The 24,706-nt window shown below is 45.4% G+C and overlaps 1 protein-coding gene and 1 long non-coding RNA gene across 2 annotated transcripts in view; one reads left to right on the forward strand and one right to left on the reverse strand.

Moving 5' to 3' along the window:
- Positions 1–19,964, reverse strand: part of LOC141271242 (uncharacterized) — an 88,720-nt gene extending 68,756 nt beyond the window's left edge. The window contains exon 1 of the long non-coding RNA XR_012321871.1: positions 19,891–19,964. This is a non-coding gene — a long non-coding RNA (uncharacterized lncRNA). The remainder of the gene's footprint in view (positions 1–19,890) is intronic.
- A 193-nt stretch (positions 19,965–20,157) lies between these two features.
- The window catches only part of LOC141273422 (uncharacterized), a 42,839-nt gene continuing 38,290 nt past the window's right edge, over positions 20,158–24,706 (forward strand). Inside the window, exon 1 of the mRNA XM_073685228.1 lies at positions 20,158–20,485. Coding sequence (XP_073541329.1) covers positions 20,457–20,485 — 29 coding nt within the window. The 5' untranslated portion in view covers positions 20,158–20,456. The remainder of the gene's footprint in view (positions 20,486–24,706) is intronic.

Raw genomic sequence — 24,706 nt, forward strand, 5'->3', positions numbered from 1 at the left:
GGATGTTACACTGGGCTTTACAGGCAAGGACATTGCTGCTTGTAAGATAAACCCTAAATCAACCATTTATCAGATCATCAAGAACTTCAAAGAGAGAGGTTCAATTGCTGTGTAGAAAGCATCACGGCACCCAAGAAGGTCCAGCAAGTGCCAGGACTCTCTCCTAAACAGGATTCAGCTATGGGATTGTTTCAACATCAGTAGAGATCTTGCTCAGGAATAGCAGCAGGCAGGTGTCAAGGCATCTGTGTCACGCAAGGGAAAGGAGGAGGGGAGACCCCTAGGCAGATTTGACAACACCCTGACTCCCCTAACGTCCCTAAATAGGGTCCGCACCTATCGCCAAACAGGAAACCTAATCCCTGACTGCCCCTAGAGATAGGCCCTAGGTAGGGAGAGGATGGGGGTGATCACTAGTCAGCCTCCACTGCAACTAAAGACAAACAGGTAAACATACGAGGGAAACACTTAGCTTAAGAAGACGCCAGAGAGATCACGTCAACTATCCTCCAAGGGAATTCCAAGAAGACACTAGCCGACTACTAGTACTTCAAGCCTGGAAAGAGGAAAATAGAGCTATCACTGGCGACTCTCTGGAGAAACTGAAGGTATTTAAACATCCAAGAAGGGTGTGTGGTCACTGCTAGGTCCTAGACTAAGAAGGATATCACTACACTACAGTGATGAAAAAATCAAGAAGGTGGCTGCAGAGCCAAGCGCAATGACCTTCTACAGCAGGATCCAGAACGACTGTCTGTCACACCTGACATACCCGTTACAATCTGCAGGCACAATGAGGTGAAGGATTTTGGAGGCTGGCCTGGTGTTAAGAGTCCACTTTTCTCCAAGAAAAACATCAAGGACAAACTGACTGTCTGCAGAAAGTAAAGCAATTGGACTGGAGATGATTGGGGCAAAGTTAATTTCTCTGATGAAGGCCCTTTACACTGTTTGGAACAACTGGAAGAATGATTGTCATGCCAACAGTAAAGCTTCCTGAGATCATTCATGTGTGGGGGCTTTTCATCCATGGAGTGGTTCACTCACAATTTTGCCAAAGAACCCTGCCATGAATAAAGAATGGATCGCATCATCCACCAAGAGCAACTTCTCCCAACCATTCAGGAGCAATTTGGAGATGAACAATGTTTTTTTCCTGCATGATAGAGGCCATGTCACAAGGCAAAAGTGATAACTAAGTGGTTTGGTGAACAAAAATTGTAATGTTGGGTCCATGGAAAGGAAAATCCCCAGATCTCATCTCATTGAGAACCTGTGGTCAATCCTCAAGAGCAGGTGGACAAACAAAAACACAGAAATTGTGATAAACTCCAAGCGCTGATTAGACAAGAATGTGTTGGAATCAGTCAGGATCAGGCCCAGAAGTTGATATCCAGCTGCCAGGAGGAATTACAGAAGTCCTGAAAAATAAGGGTCAACCCTGTAAATATTGAGCCTTTGCATAAACTTGATGTATTTGTCAATAAAATTGTAAAAACCTTATGAAATGCTGATAATTGTACTTTAGTAACTATAGCAACAACCGACTAAAAGATCTAAAAACACTGAAACCACAAACTTTATGAAAACGAAAATATGTGTCAGTCTCAAAACGATTGACCACAACTGTACATTGTCCATATTCACAGGTTCTGCTGAAAGGGAATCTGTTACCCGTGTGAGACATGTAATAACTGACAGTCTGCTCTCCTGATCTACATGTCTCACACCGGTAACGTCTCCTTTCATCTACAATAATCTCTGGAGGCAGAAAGATCTATGCCCATAGATCTTAACAGCTCATTTACATATTAAGAAAAATTTGGATTTCTCTGGAATAAGACAACAGATCACAGATATTAAGGTGTCATGTTATTCAGCTTCCTATGACCTACATGCCTATATAGGCGACTTAGGAAGGTTGATCCTACTGACAGATTCCCTTTAAAGTGTTTTTTCCCTTTCAATAAAAGTTAATCTCTGGTTGCAAGTTATTATAAAGAAACAAACCGCAATGTACTCGCCTTCCCCGGGTCGAGTTTCGCCGCTGCTCCTGCTGTCTGTTTTTCGCTGCGACGCTGACATCACATTGGCAGCCAAATTGTGAGTTCAGCGGCTCTAAGTCGGTCGTAACGTAACATTTACAACAATTTATAAATCCAGTGACACACAAAGAAATAATATTACCAAATATATATGAAATAACATGTGGTAATTGTCCAGGGTGGGTGCGAGAGGCCAGCCATAAGCCCCAGGACACCTTACATATCCACAGGATGAGAAGTGTCCATATTCTGTGGGCACCACCATTGGGACCCTCACTGATCCGTACAATGAGGGATCAATTTTACCCTTCCTCTGCAGACCACAAGGAGGAGTTTGGACAGAGCGATGGTCAAACATGCACGGTGCCGCTCCATTTAAAGCTTAAGGGACTAAAGGAGATAGCGAAGAACAGTACTCCGCTATTTCCGGCTCCATTCAAGATGGGGTCTGCACAGCCCTGTTCTTGGGATTACAGATCTTGAGATTGGTTGGACCCCAGCAATCTGCAAATTATTGCCCGGACCCCAGAAATCTGCAAGTTATTCCCCGGACCCCAGCAATCTGCAAGTTATTCCTCGGACCCCAGCAATCTGCAAGTTATTTCCCGGACCCCAGCAATCTGCAAGTTATTTCTGGATACCAGCAACCTGCACGTTATTCCCGGGACCCCAGCAATCTGCAAGTTATTTCTGGATACCAGCAACCTGCACGTTATTCCCGGGACCCCAGCAATCTGCAAGTTATTTCTGGATACCAGCAACCTGCACGTTATTCCCGGGACCCCAGCAATCTGCAAGTTATTTCCCGGACCCCAGCAATCAGCAAGTTATTTCTGGATACCAGCAACCTGCACGTTATTCCTCAGACCCCAGCAATCTGCAAGTTATTCCCCAGACCCTAGCAATCAGCAAGTTATTCAGTGGTTCCTAGCAATCTGCAAGTTATTCCCAAATCCTGTTAATGGGGGATATATTTTTGGGGGGATGGGGATCCTTTAATTTTAATAACTCACTCCTCTCTCAATTTATATTGTCAATACTCCTTAGATATAATCCTATCTCCATCATATAGCTTCATTATGGTGCTACTTGCTGCTATTTCAAAGCAGAAACCATGCTCATAGGAATAGATCGGTGATGATAACACAAGGCTACACTTACCGTCCATCATCATAAACAATATTCTAAATTGTCCGATATGCCAAATCCATCTTGCATATGTTTTATACTTGTGATATGATAGATGGAGGATATAGACAGGTCCCTTTTACATTTTGTATACACTGGTTGAAAGTTAATATAATTTATTATATTTGGACTAAAGTAAAGGTGTAATAACCAGTTTTTCCAGCAGATGGCAGGCTCACCTAGATAAGTTATCTCCACTAGTGTTGAGCCACCCCCGTAGTGTTCGAGTTCGGTTCGGTTCGTCGAACACCCGTGTGTTCGCCGAACTGTTCGTCGAACACCTTCGAACACCGTTAAAACAAATGGCAGGCAAACAAAAACACATAGAAACACATAGAAAACACCTTCAAAGGTGTCCAAAAGCTGACAAACTGCTCAGAAGACATAACTAACACATGGAAAAGTGACAAGTACATATAGTCATGCGAAAATAAAAGAGGTGGAGGAGTAAAAGGAGGGGGAGACACAGATATAGGCATGTCATGCCCTTCTAAAATCCAAAAAGTGAGAAGCCGACACGGCCAGTCCGCTCCTGCCCGTGCCACCTCCGTGTCGCCGGGTTTGTGCCAGAGCCGCGGTGAACCCTGACGGCCAGCCCCCCTCTCCCAATACTGGTGCCTGTCCGCTGGTGGGTCGAGCGAGCCCCCCTGTGGTGGAGGCAGCTCTAAGCTTTTTAATTTAAATTGTCTCTCTAATTTGAATGAATACACTTTAAATCCATTTACAAGGATCTATTGGAGGGCAAGTCTCATGCCAGCAGCCGCGGTAATTCCAGCTCCAGTAGCATCCACTAAAGCTGCTGCAGTTAAAAAGCTTTTATAAGGATCGAGCTCGGCTGTCCACCGCAAGGCATCCTACTGCCAGTCCCAGCCCCTATGCCTTGGGGTGCCTCCTGATGCTCTTCACTAAGTATCCCGTGGTCCCGAAGCATTTCCTTTGAAAAAATTAAGTGTCTAAACTACAGGTGGTGTAGCTTGCTTAACAGCCGGGATAATCCGCTGACTAGCAGACACTGCTACTAGGCACAAAGTATTTCCTGGGCTAGATGCAGTTAAAAATTTGTAATTAGATACTCTCGTTGGATGCTGAGAAAGCATTCCATAGAGTCTCCTGGCACGCCATATATGATTCTCTTAAAAAGCTTGGGGTAGGGGTCTAGGGGACCCTTTTATAGCCAAAATCACGGCCCTGTATCGCAATACGTCACCTAGGCTGAAGATAAATGGAACTGTAGCACCCTGAGGGCTCGGTTGCTACAGACGTATTGCACCTCACCCAGAGGTGTGATATCTCACTCTCAGGTAAGGATGGAGTGTGGATCAGGACCCGACACCTGCATGCATTACACCACATTGCCGTGGGGCAGGGCGACCAATATGCCCCTGAGATGGGCACGACAGTCCCTGTCCCTGGCTGGAGTGGGGGGAGGGAACACTGAGGAAGGGGAACCCTGTAGTGCAGGAGCAGGGAGGAAGCAGTTCCTGGGTGCATTGAGAAGGGAGTATAAAAGGTGGGCACCATCTTAGTTCAGTGCAGAGAAGTCTGAGCAGAAGTGGCAGGGAGCAGGGGCTCTGCATGAGCTCTGCTCCGGAGGCGGGCCTAGTAACAGAGGCCCAGGCCTGGAAGAGGGAGAAGGAAGGAAGAGGAGCGGAGAAGGCTCCAGGAACGAGGAATGAAGGGATCCCAGGGGTGCGGACGGGCGAGTCGCCACCGCACGCCCGAATCCACCTGCGTGGAGGGGTCAGGCCAAAGGGGGAGACCGGTCCCCGAACTAGTGGAGGCAGGAAACGACCCTCAGCTAGAAACCGGAGGCTCTGACATTTTATGTGGCGCAGCCCCTCGCTACACCCGCTAGGAAGGCACCACATAGGGTCAGGGAAACTGGCGCCAAGTTTACCAAGAGGAGGCCCGAGGCAGCCGGACAGAAGTGTTGGTAAGAAAGGCCAGACAAAGGACACACAAAGGGGGTCCTGTGAAGTGCTCCAAAGTTATCTGGGAGTTGTCTGAGCCCCTCACCTGGTGAGCACAGTACGACGTGGGCAGCCGTTACCTGCAGACGTGGTCTGGATAATAAGAACTGTGAGTAAAGGCCCTGGACTGCATCACTGACTCCGTGTCGTTACTGCTGCTGCCCTGCACCATCACCCCCATCCTCCGCATACACTGCCCTGAGGCTATACTCCTCCCGTGGGGAGTTATGCTACGCTCTGCTGCACCCACAACACCAGCCTCAGCGGTCTGCCCTGCAGCGGCGGTTCACTCTGACCGCAATCCACGGGTGGCGTAGTCGGACATTTAAACATCAAAACCACATAAATAGTTCCGCCACTGGTTTGACCGCCCTGAGCCACGGAACCGGGTCGCCGCCACGAAGACTACAACCACCAGCATCAACCAAAAAGGGTCCGGCTCCGGGTGTCCCAAGGCCCAGGGGGTGCGTCAGAACATTTTCATCACCTTTCACAATCACCAATGGGACAAGGCAGGGATGTCCTCTGTCCCCTCTTTTATATATCCTAGTGACGGAGCACCTGCTCTCATCAATTCGCCATAACCCCAATATTAGGTGGATTGAGGTGGGAGGCACCGAGTACAAGTGCTCTCTATTTGCTGATGATGTCCTAGTATATATCACTCAATCACATATATCCATCCCTGCTGTTATGGCTGAAATAGATCACTTTGTTACATGGTAAAATTTTAAAATCAATGCAGCGAAGTCTGAGGCCCTCGATGTCTCCCTCCCCAAATCCATATAGGATTCCATCCAGTCCAACTTTCCCTTTGCCTGGCCCTCACAGGGTATCAAATACTTAGGAATTCCTATTCATAGAGACCTCTCCCATCTATGTTATCTTAATTTTGGGCCCTTTATTGAACAATTCCATACAGACCACGGTTGGCAAGTTAGAACTGTAAGATTCACTACGTGAACCACTGGTGTTTTGTGGAAAAGCACATGTACACTGCGTTCCAAATTATTATGCAAAAAGTGTTTAGGAGTGATAAGGGAAGAATTTGTTTGTTTATCAGTTAAACTCATTGATGGTGATGTGTGTCAGGGCTCTTTATATCACTGTAAGCAATTGCAGACACCTGTGCTAATTAGTTTGGCAGGTGTGTCCAATGAAAGGCAAGACTACTTAAGAAGGCTCTCTCACATTATTAAGCAGCCTACATTTTCTGCCAAAATGGGAAAGAAAAAGGATGTGTCGGCTGCTGAGAAGCAACAAATTGTGGAGTGTTTAGGTCAAGGCATGACTACAATCAACATTGTGCGATGATCAGGATGAAGTGTCTTGGCAATCAAGAAGTATGTAGCTGATTCACAGTACACACGTGTGCGTGCTGATAAGGGCAAATTGAGGACTCTTTCCTACAGGCAATTACGTCAGGTTAAAAGAGCAGCGGCAAGAAAGCCTTGTCATAGCAGCAGACAAGTTTTTGAAGCTGCTGGTGCCTCCAACGTCCCCCGAACAACAAGATGCAGGGTCCTTCAGAGGTTTGCAGCTGTGCATACGCCATCCTGTCGACCTCCTCTATCCACTTCACACAAGCAGAAACGGCTCCAGTGGGCCAAACATTACATGAAGACTGATTTCAAAACTGTTTTGTTCACGGATGAGTGCCGTGCAGCGCTCGATGGTCCAGATGGATGGAGTGGAGGATGGCTGGTTGATGGACACCCCACGCAAACACGGCTACAGCGCCAACAAGGAGGAGGTGGAGTAATGTTTTGGGCTGGAATCATGGGGAGAGAGATTGTCGGCCCCTTTAGGATCCCTGAAGGCGCTAAAGATGAACTCCATAATGTATGTGGATTTTCTCAAACAGCACTTCCTGCCATGGTTCAAGAAGAAGAACCGTGTATTTCACAGCAAGATCATTTTTCTGCATGATAATGCACCATCTCATGCTGCACATAAAACATCTGCATCTCTGGCTGATATGGGCATAAAAGGGGACAAACTTATGGTGTGACCCCCATGCTCCCCTGACCTCTACCCCATTCAGAACCTTTGGAGCATCATTAAAAGGAGTGTCTATGATGGCGGGAGGCAGTTCACATCTAAGCAACAGCTCTGGGAGGGTATTCTGTCCTCATGCAAAACAATTGAAGCAGAAACCATCCAAAACCTGACAAATTCAATGGACGAGAGAGTTCAGAAGCTCCTTTCGAACAAGGGGTCCTATGTGAAAATGTAACATCACCTACAATAAAGTTTTGAGTTGAAAACTGTTTGATTTCAGTTTCTAACAACCTGCTAATGCTTATAATTTCAAAAATGACCATTTTTTTGGTCTTTATTAAAATGAAAAGGTTGATCGAAAAGTTTGGGGGATCTAAGAGTGTGGCAACCCAGTAGTCATGATTACTTCGAATTCTGACAATATGAGGGTCATGCTGCAGGTAGTGCAGCAAGAAGGCACTTATGTGTCTTGCGCATCTCGGAGCCCCAAAATTATTTTCCGGGCTAGATGCAGCTACAAATTATTTTTAATTTTAAATCTGGTGGAGCTTATTATAGATGGACTAATAGGATCAGTGCTGCACACTGCTACAAAGCCCAAATTATTTTCCAGTCAAGATACAGATAAACATAATTAGTAATTTTAAAGCTTAAAACGGTTGGTAGGGTGATTTTAACCAATCATCAAGCTTTTACTCTCCCCAGGATGACACAGGGGTAGAAAAGTCATTTCGGATCCATGATTTGTTCATCTTTATGAACGTGAGTCTGTCTACATTATCAGTGGAGAGCCGCGTGCGCTTATCTGTCAGCACACCACCAGCAGCGCTGAACACACGTTCAGACAGAACGCTGGCTGCGGGGCATGACAAGATCTCCAAGGCGTAAGTGGCTAGCTCCGGCCATTTATCCAGATTGGAAGCCCAAAAAGAGCAAGGGTCCAGTGACACAGTCGTGGCTTCAATGTTTACTTGGAGATACTCCTGTACCATCGTCTCTAGGCGTTGACTATGTGTCAGACTTCTTGTCTCCTGTGGCCTTGCAAAGGATGGGCTAAAAAAGTGGTGAAATGATTCCGCAAAATTGATGTTACCAGCAGATACTGTGGTTCTGTTACGGTTTGAGTGCTGAACACTTGACGGTCCCACGGTTGGCAAGTTGGAACTGTGAGATTCACTACGTGCACCACTGGTATTTTGTGGAAAAGCACATGTAAGATTCTGCAACAGTCTCTGCTGATACTCCTGCATGCGTGCATCCCTTTCTATGGCAGGAATAATTTCTGCAAATTTACTTTTGTACCGGGGATCTAACAGTGTGGCAACCCAGTAGTCAGGATTATTTCTAATTCTCACAATTCGAGGGTCATGTTGCAGGTAGTGCAGCAAGAAGGCACTCATGTGTGTTGCGCATCCAGGAGCACCAAGTCCCTGTTGTGTTGGTGGCGAGGTAACAATCATGCTTCCTTCCTCTGTCCTCTCCCCCCAACCTCGCACAACAGAAATGTGATCAAGGTCTCCCTCATCTGATGAGTCTTCCATCAGTTCGTCCTCCACTTCTTCCTGGGCTCCTGCACCTTCCTCACTAGTTTGGCTGCTACCATGCGCCCTGGTAAAACCATCTCCCCCACCCTCACATGCCTGCCGCCTTGGTGCTGCCGACCGTCTGGACCTTGCAGATGTTAGCCCTTCCGCATACAACTCCTCCTCCTCTACTTCCTCCACCTCCTCTTGTGCCACCACCTGACTCCGAATTCTGTTTAACATGTGCTCCAGCATGTAAATCACCGGAATAGTCATGCTGATAATGGCATCGTCAGCACTAAACATCTTCGTCGCCATTTCAAAACTGTGCAGAAGGGTGCATAGGTCCCTGATCTGAGACCACTCCTCCAGCGTGATTTGCCCCACCTCTGAATCTCGTTGGCCCAGGCTATACGTCAGAACGTATTGCACCAGGGCTTGTCGGTGCTGCCACAGTCGCTGCAACATGTGCAGAGTTGAATTCCACCGGGTAGGCACATCGCATTTTAGCCGGTGAAGTGGCAGGCCCAACGACTTCTGTAGAGATGTAAGTCGCTGAGCTGCGGGATGCGAACGGCGGAAGTGAGCACACAGCGACCGTGCCCTCTGCAGAAGGCCATCTAGTCTGGGATAGTGGGCTAAAAATTGCTGGACAACCAGGTTCAACACGTGAGCCATACAAGGCACGTGTGTGACATTGCCCCGGCGAAGGGCCGCACCCAGGTTTGCAGCATTGTCGCACACGGCCTTCCCTGGTTTCAGGTCCAGTGGAGACAACCATTCATGAAATTGGTTCTCCAGAGCTGACCACAACTCCTCAGCTGTGTGACTCACATTTCCCAGACATTTCAAAGTAAAAACCGCCTGATGACGTTGAGCCCTACTGCCAGCATAGTAAGGAGGTGTGCAGGATCCCTTCTGCGCAGTTAGAAAGCTTGTGGCATGACCAGACAGGCTTTGGGTGCAGGTGGAAGACCAAGAGGAGGTTGAGGAGGCAGAAGCAGTGGAGGAACTTTGACATAAAGAGGATTGACGCACAACTCGTGGGGACGGCAAGACTTGGACAGCAGCCCCTTGTCCTGCTGTCACCATAGTTACCCAGTGCCCAGTCAGCGACATGTAACGCCCCTGTCCATGCCTACTCGTCCAAGTGTCTGTGGTGAAATGCACCCTGTCACACACAGAGTTTCTCAAAGAAGCGGTGATGTTGTGTGCGACATGCTGGTGGAGCGCAGGCACACCTTTCTTTGAGAAGTAGTGCCGACTGGGCATCTGGTACTGGGGCACTGCGATGGACATAAGGTCTCGAAAATCCTCTGTGTCCACCAGGCGGAAAGGCAGCATTTCTGTAGCCAAGAGCTTGCAGATGGTGAAATTCAACCTCTTAGCTTTCTCATGGCTAGGAGGAAATGGTCTTTTACTTGTCCACATCTGAGGGACCGAGGGCTGGCTATTGTGCTTAGACGGGGTTGATAAGGGTGTCCCCGGCAAACTGCCGGTCTGTGAGGAAGATGCAGGCGGACATGTTAGGTTGCCTTGATCCAAAGGTGGTGCTATCGATGTCGGACAGCGCTCAACACCAGCTGGTGTTACCACCTCCAAAGAAAATGATGACCTGCCAATCACGCTGGCTGTTGCGGGTAAAGAGGTGGCAGGTCTGCGCCACAAAACAGGTGTGACTGCTGTCCCCCCAGTCACAGAGGATGAAGAGGCCGCGGATGCACAAGATATGGCAGACGGTGGTTGGCTAGGCCGCATTGTAGCACACTGAGCTTCCCACTGCAACTTATGCTTCATGTCCATGTGCCGGTTCATGCATGAAGTACTCAAACTATGTATTTTTTGGCCTCTACTTAGCTTTTGCTGACAAATGTTACAGATAACACGAGTTGGGTCATCTTTATCGATCTGCAAAAATGCCCAGGCTATGCAAGGCTTAGCACCCATGCGACCTGAAGAGCCACCACGACTTGTGGTGAGAGGCAGAGTTGTGTTTGAGGATGCAGTTGTTGACGTGCTTCCAGTACTACGTCTCTGTCCAGGAAGGCGCAACCTGACCTCGTCGTCACTAGCATCTTCCTCCACCTCCTCTGCTGACCTCATCTCTTGGCTGACTGTGGGTTGACAGTAAGTGGGATCTCCAACCTCATCATCATCACCCTGTGTGTTATCACACCCGTCGTCCTCAGAGCCAACCTGTTCCTGCCCTGACAAAAAACTAAAGTTGTCGCTCCAATCAGGTATTTGAGTCTTATCATCGTCTTCCTCATTGTCTCCACCAACAGGAGTTACAGTTTGGGAATGAGGGTCTACATTATGGTCAGAACCTTCTGCGTCTGGTCCTGGATCCGACTCATAAAGATTCTGGGCATCAGTGCAGATCATTTCCTCGTCTGGATTCACAGAAGCGCTGGAGTCGACCTCTGATTCCCAGGCTATAGTATGAGTAAACAGCTCTGCAGACTCAACCATCTGTTCTACCTCATACTCAGACGGGCAGCTGGAGATTTGGGAGCTGTGAGGAAGCAAGTGCGATTTGGGTGACACCTTTGAGGACTGGAGTATTTGTGATGTTGAAGTTGATGTGGAGGAGAGCCCACTTAAAGGAGCACTTGATATCCGTTGAAGCACCTGCTGTTTTTGTGCCTCATCTGGAATTTGTAGCGATTGGCGTGGCCGTAAGAAAGGGATCTTATCACATTGTCCGCTAAAAGAAGTAGACATTTTAGTTTGGCTGGAAGATGGTCTTTCTTCTGCAGATGTTACTGTTGCTTTAACACCTACCCCACGGACACAACCTTTTTTCCCCTTCCCAACACGCCTATTCCCCTTTCCACCAGCAGCAGGCCTTTTTCCACTCATTTTGGTGGTTAACTAATTCACAACTCTGGAGTTGTTTGCACAAAAAAACAATGGATGGTAACCGAGCAGAGCTGAGTGGCCAAACTGTGGTATTAGGCCAAAACTATTGGCTGGGTTAGATGCAGAAAAAAATTATATTCAATTTGCAACCTGATGGAGGTCAGTATAGATGGACTAATACAACAAGTCCCACACACAGCTAGAAGCCCAATATTTTTTCAGAGGTAGATGCAGAAAAAAATATATTCAGTTTGCAACCTGATGGAGGTCAGTATAGATGGACTAATACAACAAGTCCCACACACAGCTAGAAGCCCAATATTTTTTCAGAGGTAGATGCAGAAAAAAATATATTCAGTTTGCAACCTGATGGAGGTCAGTATAGATGGACTAATACAACAAGTCCCACACACAGCTAGAAGCCCAATATTTTTTCAGAGGTAGATGCAGAAAAAAATATATTCAGTTTGCAACCTGATGGAGGTCAGTATAGATGGACTAATACAACAAGTCCCACACACAGCTAGAAGCCCAAATATTTTTTCAGAGGTACTGTAGATGCAGATAAAAATTATTTTGAATTTGCAACCTGATGGAGGTCAGTATAGATGGACTAATAGAGAAAGTCCGACACACTGCTAGAAGGCCAAATATTTTTTCAGAGGTACTGTAGATGCAGATAAAAATTATTTTTAATTTGCAACCTGATGGAGGTCAGTATAGATGGACTAATAGAGAAAGTCCGACACACTACTAGAAGGCCAAATATTTTTTCAGAGCTAGATGCAGAAAAAAATTATATTCAGTTTGCAACCTGATGGAGGTCAGTATAGATGGACTAATACAACAAGTCCCACACACAGCTAGAAGCCCAATATTTTTTCAGAGGTAGATGCAGAAAAAAATATATTCAGTTTGCAACCTGATGGAGGTCAGTATAGATGGACTAATACAACAAGTCCCACACACAGCTAGAAGCCCAATATTTTTTCAGAGGTAGATGCAGAAAAAAATATATTCAGCTTGCAACCTGATGGAGGTCAGTATAGATGGACTAATACAACAAGTCCCACACACAGCTAGAAGCCCAAATATTTTTTCAGAGGTACTGTAGATGCAGATAAAAATTATTTTGAATTTGCAACCTGATGGAGGTCAGTATAGATGGACTAATAGAGAAAGTCCGACACATTGCTAGAAGGCCAAATATTTTTTCAGAGCTAGATGCAGAAAAAAATTATATTCAGTTTGCAACCTGATGGAGGTCTGTATAGATGGATTAATAGAACAAGACCCACACACAGCTAGAAGCCCAATATTTTTTCAGAGGTAGATGCAGAAAAAAATATATTCAGTTTGCAACCTGATGGAGGTCAGTATAGATGGACTAATACAACAAGTCCCACACACAGCTAGAAGCCCAAATATTTTTTCAGAGGTACTGTAGATGCAGATAAAAATTATTTTGAATTTGCAACCTGATGGAGGTCAGTATAGATGGACTAATAGAGAAAGTCCGACACACTGCTAGAAGGCCAAATATTTTTTCAGAGGTACTGTAGATGCAGATAAAAATTATTTTTAATTTGCAACCTGATGGAGGTCAGTATAGATGGACTAATAGAGAAAGTCCGACACACTGCTAGAAGGCCAAATATTTTTTCAGAGCTAGATGCAGAAAAAAATTTGATTCAGTTTGCAACCTGATGGAGGTCAGTATAGATGGACTAATAGAATGATGCTATGCCCAAAAGATTTTACTTCACTAGGTGCAGTAAAAAAATTGGTATTCTATACACAGGTGGTATATCTTGCAACACAGATAGGCTACTCCACTGACTAACACACTCTGCAATAGGCCAAAAAGGATTAGCTTTGCTAGATTCAGCCAAATGCTGTGAAAAAAACTTGCACAGCACTGGCACAGACCTGCCTGGCAAAAACTGATAGGAACTGATGTAACCTAGTCCTGAAAAGGACTCCAATTACAATTAGTCTTTACTCCCACAACCTATCTATTTAAGAGCACAGACCTGCCTGATAAAAGTCGTAGGAAATGCTGTAACCTAGTCCTTAAAAGGACTGCAATCACAACTATTCCCTACTCCCAAGCTATCTGTATATTTGTGCGAAAATTGGCTTGAAATTAACAAGGTATAGCACACACAGCAACAGCGGTGCCGTCTAACACGCAGCTGCAGCAGTGAGAAAATGGTGGCGACGGGGAAAATGGCTTGGTCTTATAGGGCAAGGACATGTGACATACACTGCCAATCACACATGCCCTTGCTTGTGTGAAAAAAAGCACTTCGCTCCGTGTGTGCGCTGCTGATAGGCTGACAGATTGCACCTCCCCACTGTAAATGCGGGAAAGAGAAAAAAAAATGGAGATCTTCATTGTATAATTATAATCCAGCAGAGACCAAAAGACTTATTATGAAGATATCAACTAGATATAGCAAATAAGTACATAAAATATAACTTTTATTAATGAAAAGTCTAAAAAGAAATTTATAACATGATGCCCATATGGTGTATCATAAGTAAAAAGATATAAATATCTACGATATAGCTGGACAGAATATCAGGCCCTATTAGGTCCAGCATAAGTAAGAATAATGAAGGTATTCAAACTATGAAGTCCAAAAAGAGAACCCCACAGATACGCAAAAAAACAAGGTATATCTCACCAAATGCCCATATAGCAATATAGACGGTGATCATACCTATATCTGTGTATACCCATAGACAAAACCAGCCATTATTAAATGGTAAATAAGTATACAATCAAATAGAGCTATGAGGGGCCTTCTATTATCATCCAGGCACTCAATCCTCATAAAACATGGAAACATCTCACCCGGGGTCTTTTTATATATATCTGCTCCCCCTTTACATTCCAGGTGATGAGTTAATCCATGGAACATCCCAAGCCGAGGTATACCTCACCAAGTACCCATATAGCAATATATACGGTGATCATACCTATATCTGCATATACCCATAGACATAACAAGCCATTATTAAATGGTAGGTATGTATACAGAAATAGAACTATGAGGAGCCTTCTATTACCATCCAGGCATTTAAATCCTCATAGAACATGGAAACATCTCACCCGGGGTCTTTTTATGTCTGCTCCCCCTTTACATTATAGGTGATCAGTTTGTCCACGGAACATCCCGACGCGTTTCAATCCTTCATCAGGGGTATATAGTTCCTCTTCATTAAGGGTATATCATTCCTCATTCCTGCATTGGTTCCTTAATGATTAAGGAACCAATGCAGGAATGAGGAATGATATACCCTTAATGAAGAGGAACTATATACCCCTGATGAAGGATTGAAACGCGTCGGGATGTTCCGTGGACAAACTGATCACCTATAATGTAAAGGGGGAGCAGACATAAAAAGACCCCGGGTGAGATGTTTCCATGTTCTATGAGGATTTAAATGCCTGGATGGTAATAGAAGGCTCCTCATAGTTCTATTTCTGTATACATACCTACCATTTAATAATGGCTTGTTATGTCTATGGGTATATGCAGATATAGGTATGATCACCGTATATATTGCTATATGGGTACTTGGTGAGGTATACCTCGGCTTGGGATGTTCCATGGATTAACTCATCACCTGGAATGTAAAGGGGGAGCAGATATATATAAAAAGACCCCGGGTGAGATGTTTCCATGTTTTATGAGGATTGAGTGCCTGGATGATAATAGAAGGCCCCTCATAGCTCTATTTGATTGTATACTTATTTACCATTTAATAATGGCTGGTTTTGTCTATGGGTATACACAGATATAGGTATGATCACCGTCTATATTGCTATATGGGCATTTGGTGAGATATACCTTGTTTTTTTGCGTATCTGTGGGGTTCTCTTTTTGGACTTCATAGTTTGAATACCTTCATTATTCTTACTTATGCTGGACCTAATAGGGCCTGATATTCTGTCCAGCTATATCGTAGATATTTATATCTTTTTACTTATGATACACCATATGGGCATCATGTTATAAATTTCTTTTTAGACTTTTCATTAATAAAAGTTATATTTTATGTACTTATTTGCTATATCTAGAGATCTTCATTGTTCCTGCAGAGATCCATCCCCTGCCCCTCCCCCCGCCCCGCTGTACACTCAAACTGCGTATTAACATTAATTTTCATCATTACTGAGAAAAAATCCAGTTATGATTTTGGTGCACGAACAGTTATCGAACATAACCTCGAACAGCCGAATTTTTCTCAAATTGTTCGTGTTCGCCGAACGGCTCGAACACCGCCCAAAACAGCTCGAATTTGAGATTGGCGAACAGTTCGAGTAGAACAACGCTCATCTCTAATCTCCACCTTTATGGATCTGATATTGTCATCTGCAGGATCTGCAGAGCAGGGTGTGCGCTGCATTAGGGTCTGTTAGCAGTAATTGAGGTGCGGGAGCTCTATATCTGGCTGAGCGCGCTGCAGAGCTTAAAAATCACTTTTTGCAACTAGTTAAACAAGGACATGGAAGACTTGTTCTTAGGGTGCTCACATCAAATTACGGGGTATCATATTTAGGATTAAAAGTGACATGCAAATGAGAACTTATAAAACCTCTTTACGCTAATCAAGGATGGTTTCAAGTGGGGGACTGTCGATTATAAGCTGATAAAATATCCCTGCTGGGACCCCCAGTGATCAGCTGCAAAAGGAAATCTGGTGGCAAATATTCTGGAGATATTCAGGAGATATTAAGCATTACGCATAGCTCATTCAAATCAATGGGTAGTCTGTGTGACGCAAGACAGGCCAGCAGGGCCGGCTCCAGGTTTTCGTGGGCCCCTGGCGAAACAGTCTCAGTGGGCCCCTTTAATACATATCACGATTCATGATGCACAGATACCGCAGAGAAATATAGGTATACAACACAGGACCCAGGCTGTTCTCTCATCCATCACATATGCAGACATGCACACATATCCAGTACGCAGACATGCACACACACTCACAGTGCGTAGACATGCATGCACACACGGTACGCAGACATGCACACACACAGTACGCAGACATGCACACACAGTACGCAGACATGCACACACACAGTATGCAGACATGCACACACACACAGTATGCAGACATGCACACACACAGTACGCACCCATGCACACACACAGTATGCAGACATGCACACACAAACAGCATGCAGACATGCACACACACAGTACGCAGACATGCACACACACAGTACGCAGACATGCACACACAGTACGCAGACATGCACACACACAGTATGCAGACATGCACACGCACACAGTATGCAGACATACACACACAGTACGCAGACATGCACACACGCACAGTACGCAGACATGCACGTACGCACAGTACGCAGACATGCACGTACGCACAGTACGCAGACATGCACACACACACAGTATGCAGACATGCACACACACAGTGCGCACCCATGCACACACACAGTATGCAGACATGCACACACACACAGTATGCAGACATGCACACACAAACAGCATGCAGACATGCACACACACAGTACGCAGACATGCACACACACAGTATGCAGACATGCACACACACAGTACGCAGACATGCACACACAGTACGCAGACATGCACACACACAGTACGCAGACATGCACACACACAGTATGCAGACATGCACACACACACACAGTAGGCAGACATGCACACACGCACAGTACGCAGACATGCACACACGCACAGTACGCAGACATGCACGTACACACGGTACACAGACATGAGCACACACAGTAAGCAGACATGTGCGCACACACACGGTACACAGACATGCATACACACAGTACGCAGACATGCACACACGCACGGTATGCAGACATGCGCACACATGCAGGCATGCACACACATGCACATGGTACACAGGTATGCACACATACAATAAGCAGACACGCACATACACAAACATATACACAGATACGTACTCATACTGACATACTGTACATACATATTTGAACACAAATTATTAAAAACACATATAAAACAGACATGAATATATTTACACAGTCATACACACTGACATACACAGATAATCACATCATACATGCACACACAAACACAAATTAGAAATATTTTTAATATAGGGATTGGATAAGCTGGCAACAAGCCTCGCTCACCTGCCCCCAGCCTGTGTCCCGTCCAGCTCAAGCATGTGGCTGTGCAGGGCCGCCGGCGTGTGTTTCATGGCTGTCACAGACATGGCCCTGGGCCATCAGGGGGACCCACTTGCCGTTGGGCCCCGGGCTGCTCCCCCAGCATCTGTACAGGACCTCTTGCGCTGTTTAATTGTTGTCACTTTACCAGACATGGCGGAGTGCAGTGAGATGTGCGGTTGTGTCTGCTAGTAATGACGCGGCAGGGGCGACACACAAGCAAAATTAAAGGTGCAGTGTTACCCCTACGGTGTCATTCCTACCAGAGACAGTCACACAGCGCACTGTGTGCGGCCATGTCTGGTAAAGTGATAGCACTCAAACAGCGCCAGCGATCCTGCACAGATGCTGGGGGAGTGGCCCGGGGCCCAACGGCGAGTGGGCGCCCCTGATGGTCCAAGGCCCCGGCACTTGCCCGGGTGCGCCGGGTGATGATGCCCGGCCCTGCAGGCCAGGTCCTCCAGAGCGAGAGATGATCTTTAAAGTCAATCTTCACTCTGATGAAGAAGTGAGGACCCAGTGAAAGGAATATAATGTTTTCTTTCGTATTATGCATATTTTACTCTATATCTCTGCCCTATCCACCTCCCACAATAAACACACCACCTCTTTAAAGCACACCCGTCATATAATGTATATGCCATGTAGAGCGAAATTCAGTCACCCAAACTACAACCCCAAATTCCAAAAAAGTTGGGTTGCTGTGTAAAGTGTAAAGATCCCTCTGACCATCTTTGCTTCGGAGAGACTCTGCCTCTCTAACATGCTCTTTTTATACACAGTCATGTGATTTAGTCGAAAATTGACCCTGCAGCTGTTTAGCATTACTTTTACAGACTTTTTTTTGTTAACCCTGTTCCAACTTTTTTTGAGATGTGTTACTGTGATCAATTTATGGAAAATGTCCTGGTGGCTCCGTGGTTAGCGTTGTTGCTTTGCAGCGCTGCGGTCCTGGGTTCAGTGCAGTGTTATGGAGACCCTCTTTGTTTTAAGGAGAACTTTGGAATAGACAGCAAAGGGTCTTCACATTGCCAGTGAGATTCAAATTAAGATACTTCATCGATGAAGTAAGAGAGACAGAATACATGTGACATGCATTGTCAGCAGGTAGAGTCTTCTGGTGTGGCAACAAAGACTCACCATATTTATTAGCTAGACAGAACAGAACTTCATTGTTACATACAACTGAACAGAAAGCCGAAATAGACTTATAAGTAACAAACACATTTCCCTTGGCCCAGCGTAAACCTTCTTGTCAAGGACTTCACAGGAAACAAGTATCTTAGTCAGACATTCCACAATGTAAAATCAGAAAACACTCAAGCAGACTTCAGACATAGCAAAAATATAGAAAAAAAATTTCTAAATTAATAATGATATCTACATATTAAAAAAATTAACCATAACATGGTAAAGTCAATATTATGAAATACTGAACATTATATTTCTAGAGTCTCTTTTTCTCAACAGATAAGACTCTCATGGACTTCACACCTTAGATATCCACATTATGTGGTTGAACATTAGTATCATCGTACCGTTCAGTAAAAAGTCATTTTTGTTTCTAGAACAGCACAGAACTGTACAATTGCATTGATAAAACTGCTCTGCTGAGGGGTTTTTTTTTAGAAACACTATGCAATGGAGAAGCAGAGGGTCATGTTCACTTACGCATGCGTAGTTGATACGCTTACTACTTCAGTCCAGTGGTTTGCATACGCTAAACACGTACCATATTTACGTACGCCTGCGCAGTTTATACTTTCGCTATAGATCAGCGTATATCCGCATGCGCCGTTGATACTCTTACTACCTCAGTTAAGTGGTTCGCTTACGCTAAACACGTATTACATTTACTTAAGCATGCGCAGTTGATACCTTTATCCGCGCAAAGGTTCGATTACTCAAAACACGTACCATATTTACGTACACATGCGCAGTTTATACTCGCACTAGCTCAGCGCAGTGGTTTGCTTAGACTAAACATGTACAATATTTGTGAACGCATGCGCCCTTTATACTCGTACTATCCCAGCGCAGTGGTTCGCATACACTAAACACGTAACATATTTACGTACGCCTGCGCAGCTTATACTCACTTTAGAGGAGCGTATATACGCAAGCGCAGTTGATACTCTCACTACCGCAGCACAGTGGCTCGCTTACGCTTAACGCGTACCATATTTACGTACGCATGCGAAGTTGATACCCTTACGATCAGCGCAGATGTTCGATTACGCTAAACACGTAGCATATTTATGTACGCATGCGCAGTTTATACTCGCACTATCAGCGTAGTGGTTTGCTTACGCTAAACATGTACGGTATTTACGTGCGCATGCGTAGCTGTCACTCTCACGCTCATTGCTCTGACGTCACCGGAAGGCCTAGTTCTTCTTCCTCTTTGAGCAGCGGCAGGTCGTGGCCGGTCAGTTCGCTCTCGCAGCTGTCGGTCGCCTGTGTTATCTTTATCCAGCACCATTTTATCCTGTATAACTGACAGCAGGAGGACATTACCTCTCCCTTCTAGCTGAGCCCGAGGAGTCCTGTGTGTGTCGTTAGGGAGCACTACGCAGTACCGGCGCTGGTTTATGCGCTTTGGCATCGTCCATCGTCGCATCCGATCTAAATCGGGAGAGAGGTTGAGTCTCGATCTTTTGTTACCATGGTGAAGAAGAACAGCATCCCGGATAGGTGAGTATGGCCGGTCTGCCATGACGTTACACATTGATCTGCTGGCTCGGCTCCGGGGCTCTGCTTTCGATTGCTGGCTGTTATAATGTAATTGGCCCATCTAGGAGCCTGTAGAACTACAGGTCTCAGCATGTGCTCTACCTGATAAAGGGCAGAGCCATGACGTAGAGCAGTGTGGGGAGGCTGTGGCCCCTGTGCCCCCCACCCATAAGGTAGGTATATGTGTCCGGAGGTAAGTATGGCCACGTGCGCACGGGATGGCGATGTGGTCAGTGTGGCCGATGAGCTCTGGCTGATAATCTCTGCGCCCCGGTGATCAGTGGCATCTAACGTGGTCCAGGGCTCCCATCTGCTACTGCGGATTATGTCGATGCTTAAAGGAATATTCCTGCCATTAAAGGGGTTGTCCAGGGGTAAGAGCAGGTCCTCTATGTGAATGCACCCTACCAGTCGAAATAGCATGTGCTGTGCACACGGGCATGACGTGTCAGTGGACGGTCATGTGACTGCACGATTTGCACACTTGTGGTCCGGTGCTGGCAGCGAGATGCATTTTGGCTTCTCTCCATTGAAGTGAATCGGGAAAAGCGGAAGAAAATCTGCTTGTCACGTGACCGCAGGTATGGGGTCATGTGATGGAGAGCTAGCATCTGTAATACCGGGAAATCGTGACAGCGTGCAAACTGGCAGTCTGGTCTTACACCTATCCATAACCCGTTTAATATAAGGTTCACACGTCCGGTCATCATTCAGTAAGCAAAAAAGATTTTACCATAGACTATAATGTTAAAATATATATTTTTAAAATATAATTTGTTTATTTTTTTTGCTGGACCAACAAAAGTTGTCTGCACAACTTTTTTGTGTCCTGCTAAGAACTTATTACTGCTGGATTTGTTTCAAATGAAAAAGCAGAATCTAGTCCAGATCCACAGAGGATCAATGGAGCATTTAAAAAACAAACAAAAAAAAACCTGTTCTTTGGATCAGTGGTGGTTGCAAAGGTCAGCCCCCCCCCCCCTTCCTCCACTGATCTGTAAGTTGTCCCCTATGCTTTAGATAGGTGATAACTTTTAATATTGAAATTTTTTTTTTTTTATGACCACAGTGAAGAAAAACAGCCCCTCTCCCATGTAAGATGTTATGCACTTTGAAGCATTACAAGTCTAGATGAAATCCCTTTTACTATAGAGGAGCAGGCCTTCCCCCTTTAAATGAAGCAAAATCGCCAACTACAAAGCTTTTTCAGCTGTCTTATATACAGGATAACTCATGGCTGAATGTTCATTTTGCTTTCAGCTGCCTCTCAATTTCACATGAGCTCTCGGGTGAGCTCTTATGCATTTTCAATGGGGAGAAAAGGAGTGAAGCCGGCCATACACATGAGATGACTGTCAGCTGAATGATGCTTCAGCCGTCTCATCTGACTCTCCCAAACACTGGAGCGTTCGTTTGGCCGAGCGCTCCTGTGTTCTCCATAAGAAAGCTGCCGACTGACACATCAGTCATCAGCTTATCTCTGGGTGAACAATGTATTCAGCTGTAGAATTTCAGGAAGGCATGAAAATATATCCAGATCATCTGTTTGGGGACCATAGCCGTAGACTAGAGCAATCCGGCAATGGTCCCCCGGACGGATTTTCTATCTATTCTCGGCTTTCGTGCCAGGCTCTGATTCATGTCGCCTGTGGTTTGAGCAGCATGAATCGGGCGACAGGTTCTCTTTTAAAAGGAACAGTGAGAAAAAGTTCTGAGTTCTCTGATCACCGTGGCCACAGATTATCAGAACAGCGATTAGTTTTCAGCCATATCGACCAAATCATCGCATCATCTCTGCCAAGCTTGCCTTACAGGTTAGTATGGACTAAAACCCTATTCCCCAGTTTTTTGATTACTTGATACGCTGCAGATCCATGTGTAACCATGTAGACTGTGTCACATTTTATGGATTTTAAACCATTGATATCCCCATAAGTTGAGCTACGGGTAAGTGTCTGATGATTGCAGACACTTGCAGTATAGCGATACTTATCGGGGAGGAAGCGGATGCCAACTGTATATTACTTACTGAATGTTGACAAGTCTCGTGAAGGTATGTAAATCATGCGTGGAAATGGGTTTTAGGTAAGTTTATATATTTTGTAGGGCTCATCTTGTCCTAACAAGCATGGCAGGCATCCTATATGGCCTCTCGGTACATTTCCACAGTTAAAGGGGTGTCCCTGCCCTAAACATTGATCACGTATTTGTTGGATAGGTCGCAACTTGAGTTTGGTGAGGGATCTGAACCTCGACACCACCTCCGATAAGCAGAAATCTGCTCCATCACGGCCAGATGTAAGCAAACTATGGAGCTGAACACAGCAGCCCGGTAAATTGTTTAGTGGCTGCTCCAAGGTAGAAAAGCAATGTACTGGGCCGCAGTTGTCCGCTCTGGGCTGCTTAGTAGGTCTGTGGAGTTGGTAAACCAAACCTCCGAGTCCTCAATTTCCCTGACTCCAACTCCACAGCTCTGCCTCACTACTCTGCATGTACATAAAGTGCAGCACAGATTCATGTCCACTAAAAACCGAGATCCTTCGATCAGGAACAGAACAGACATTTATAGGACATTTCATAACTTTCCCAAATTCTTATGAAAACGTTTACAACACATCATGCATTGTACTGATGTACCAATTTATTATATATTTTAGGAGTCTGTCCATTTTATATCAACTCCGACTGCACCAAAATGGACACGGACTCCAACTCCGCAGCTGGGGTCCGCTTGGTTCGGTGCTTACATACAGTTGCTGCTGGAGCATTTGTCTCCTGATCGTAGGGAGGAAGGGGTGGGGGGGTGTTGAGCGTCAGATCCTCACCAATCTCTATAGATGACCTTGTACGTCATTAGGTTACAACCCCTTTATCTTTCTGAGGGTTTTCTTTTCCACACATGGTGTACACTATCACTCTTAGCCCACTACGTCTGCTACATATGTTACTGTTGGACGGTTGTCTTGTTAGTTACATGACATTTTTAGGAGCTTTTGTTTCCATTTGTCCTGTAAGAATAAATCCCATTGTAGAAGTGAAGGTCAAACCTAGTTGGCAAGTTTGGATTGAGATATTGTGATGGTTGTTGGCTTATAATTAGTGTAGGGCATTATTTGCTATACTCATTACCCTGATGAGCTTTTATTCTTGCGACCTTCATAAAATCTAAGTATATTCTTAAAGGAGCATCTTGCATTCGTTGCATCTATTGAGCAACAGTCAGAGCGCCGTCAAATGTAACATCAAGCCTTTCTTTGTAATTGGCTGTTTGGTGCCCTGGAATACAATACAATACAATGCTATCTGGATATGTGAAGTGACAGTCAAGCATCATTGAGGAGCGGACCCATGAGGATCTCATCTGTGTGCCGAAACGAGAGCTGCTTTACTGAATACACTGCGTACATGCGTTGTATAGCTGGCAATTTATTTGAATGGATACCACTTAACACCACGTCAGTAGCAGCCGATTGTGGAGGGGAGAGACAGACTTCAGTTTGTAAAGATCCAATGAACTTGAGATGGCTGTCAGGCAAATTTAGTGGTCGGCTGACAGCCTCATCCCCTGACTCCCACCGTACAACGCCTGAATGCTCAGCTTGGCTGAGAGAGTGGCTTCTGTAGCGGGAAAACTAAAGGTTCCGGCACCTGAATTCAAACATTCTGATATTTCTCTTCCTTAACAGATGTCCGGAGGCCTCCATAATAGAGACGAGCGAATAAATTCCCAGGACCCTGGTTATTTTGTGGCCTCTGGACTGGAGCCCTGCAAACTGCCTCCTACCTGCCGGCATCTGTCTCCTCTTTTGATTAGCTGCTCTGGCACCACATTATGTGTACATCACGCTGCAACGATTGACGTCGCGACAGGTCGTCTAATCAAAAGAGGAGGTCGCAACAGTAGGTAGGAGGCAGTTTGCAGAGCTCTTGGCCAGATATCTCTGAATACTGACAGGACCACTTAACCAGGGTCCTGTGGTCACCTTTCATCTGATCTGTATAGAGGATGGCTTCACTCTTAAGTCACTTAGTCATAAACTCACGGAGAGCAATCAGTATTTTAGACCATGGGATTTTTTTTTTTTTCATGACTTGGTGCTATGTCCAAAAAAATCATGTCTCTGCTTCAGCTGTGTAAGATTAATTTAAGGCTCCCATACACATTAGATGCCTGCTGAACGA

Source organism: Phyllobates terribilis, unplaced genomic scaffold (genome assembly GCF_046119375.1).
Source record: "Phyllobates terribilis strain yellow unplaced genomic scaffold, ASM4611937v1 Scaffold_5__5_contigs__length_657084704, whole genome shotgun sequence".
NCBI classification, from domain to species: domain Eukaryota; kingdom Metazoa; phylum Chordata; class Amphibia; order Anura; family Dendrobatidae; genus Phyllobates; species Phyllobates terribilis.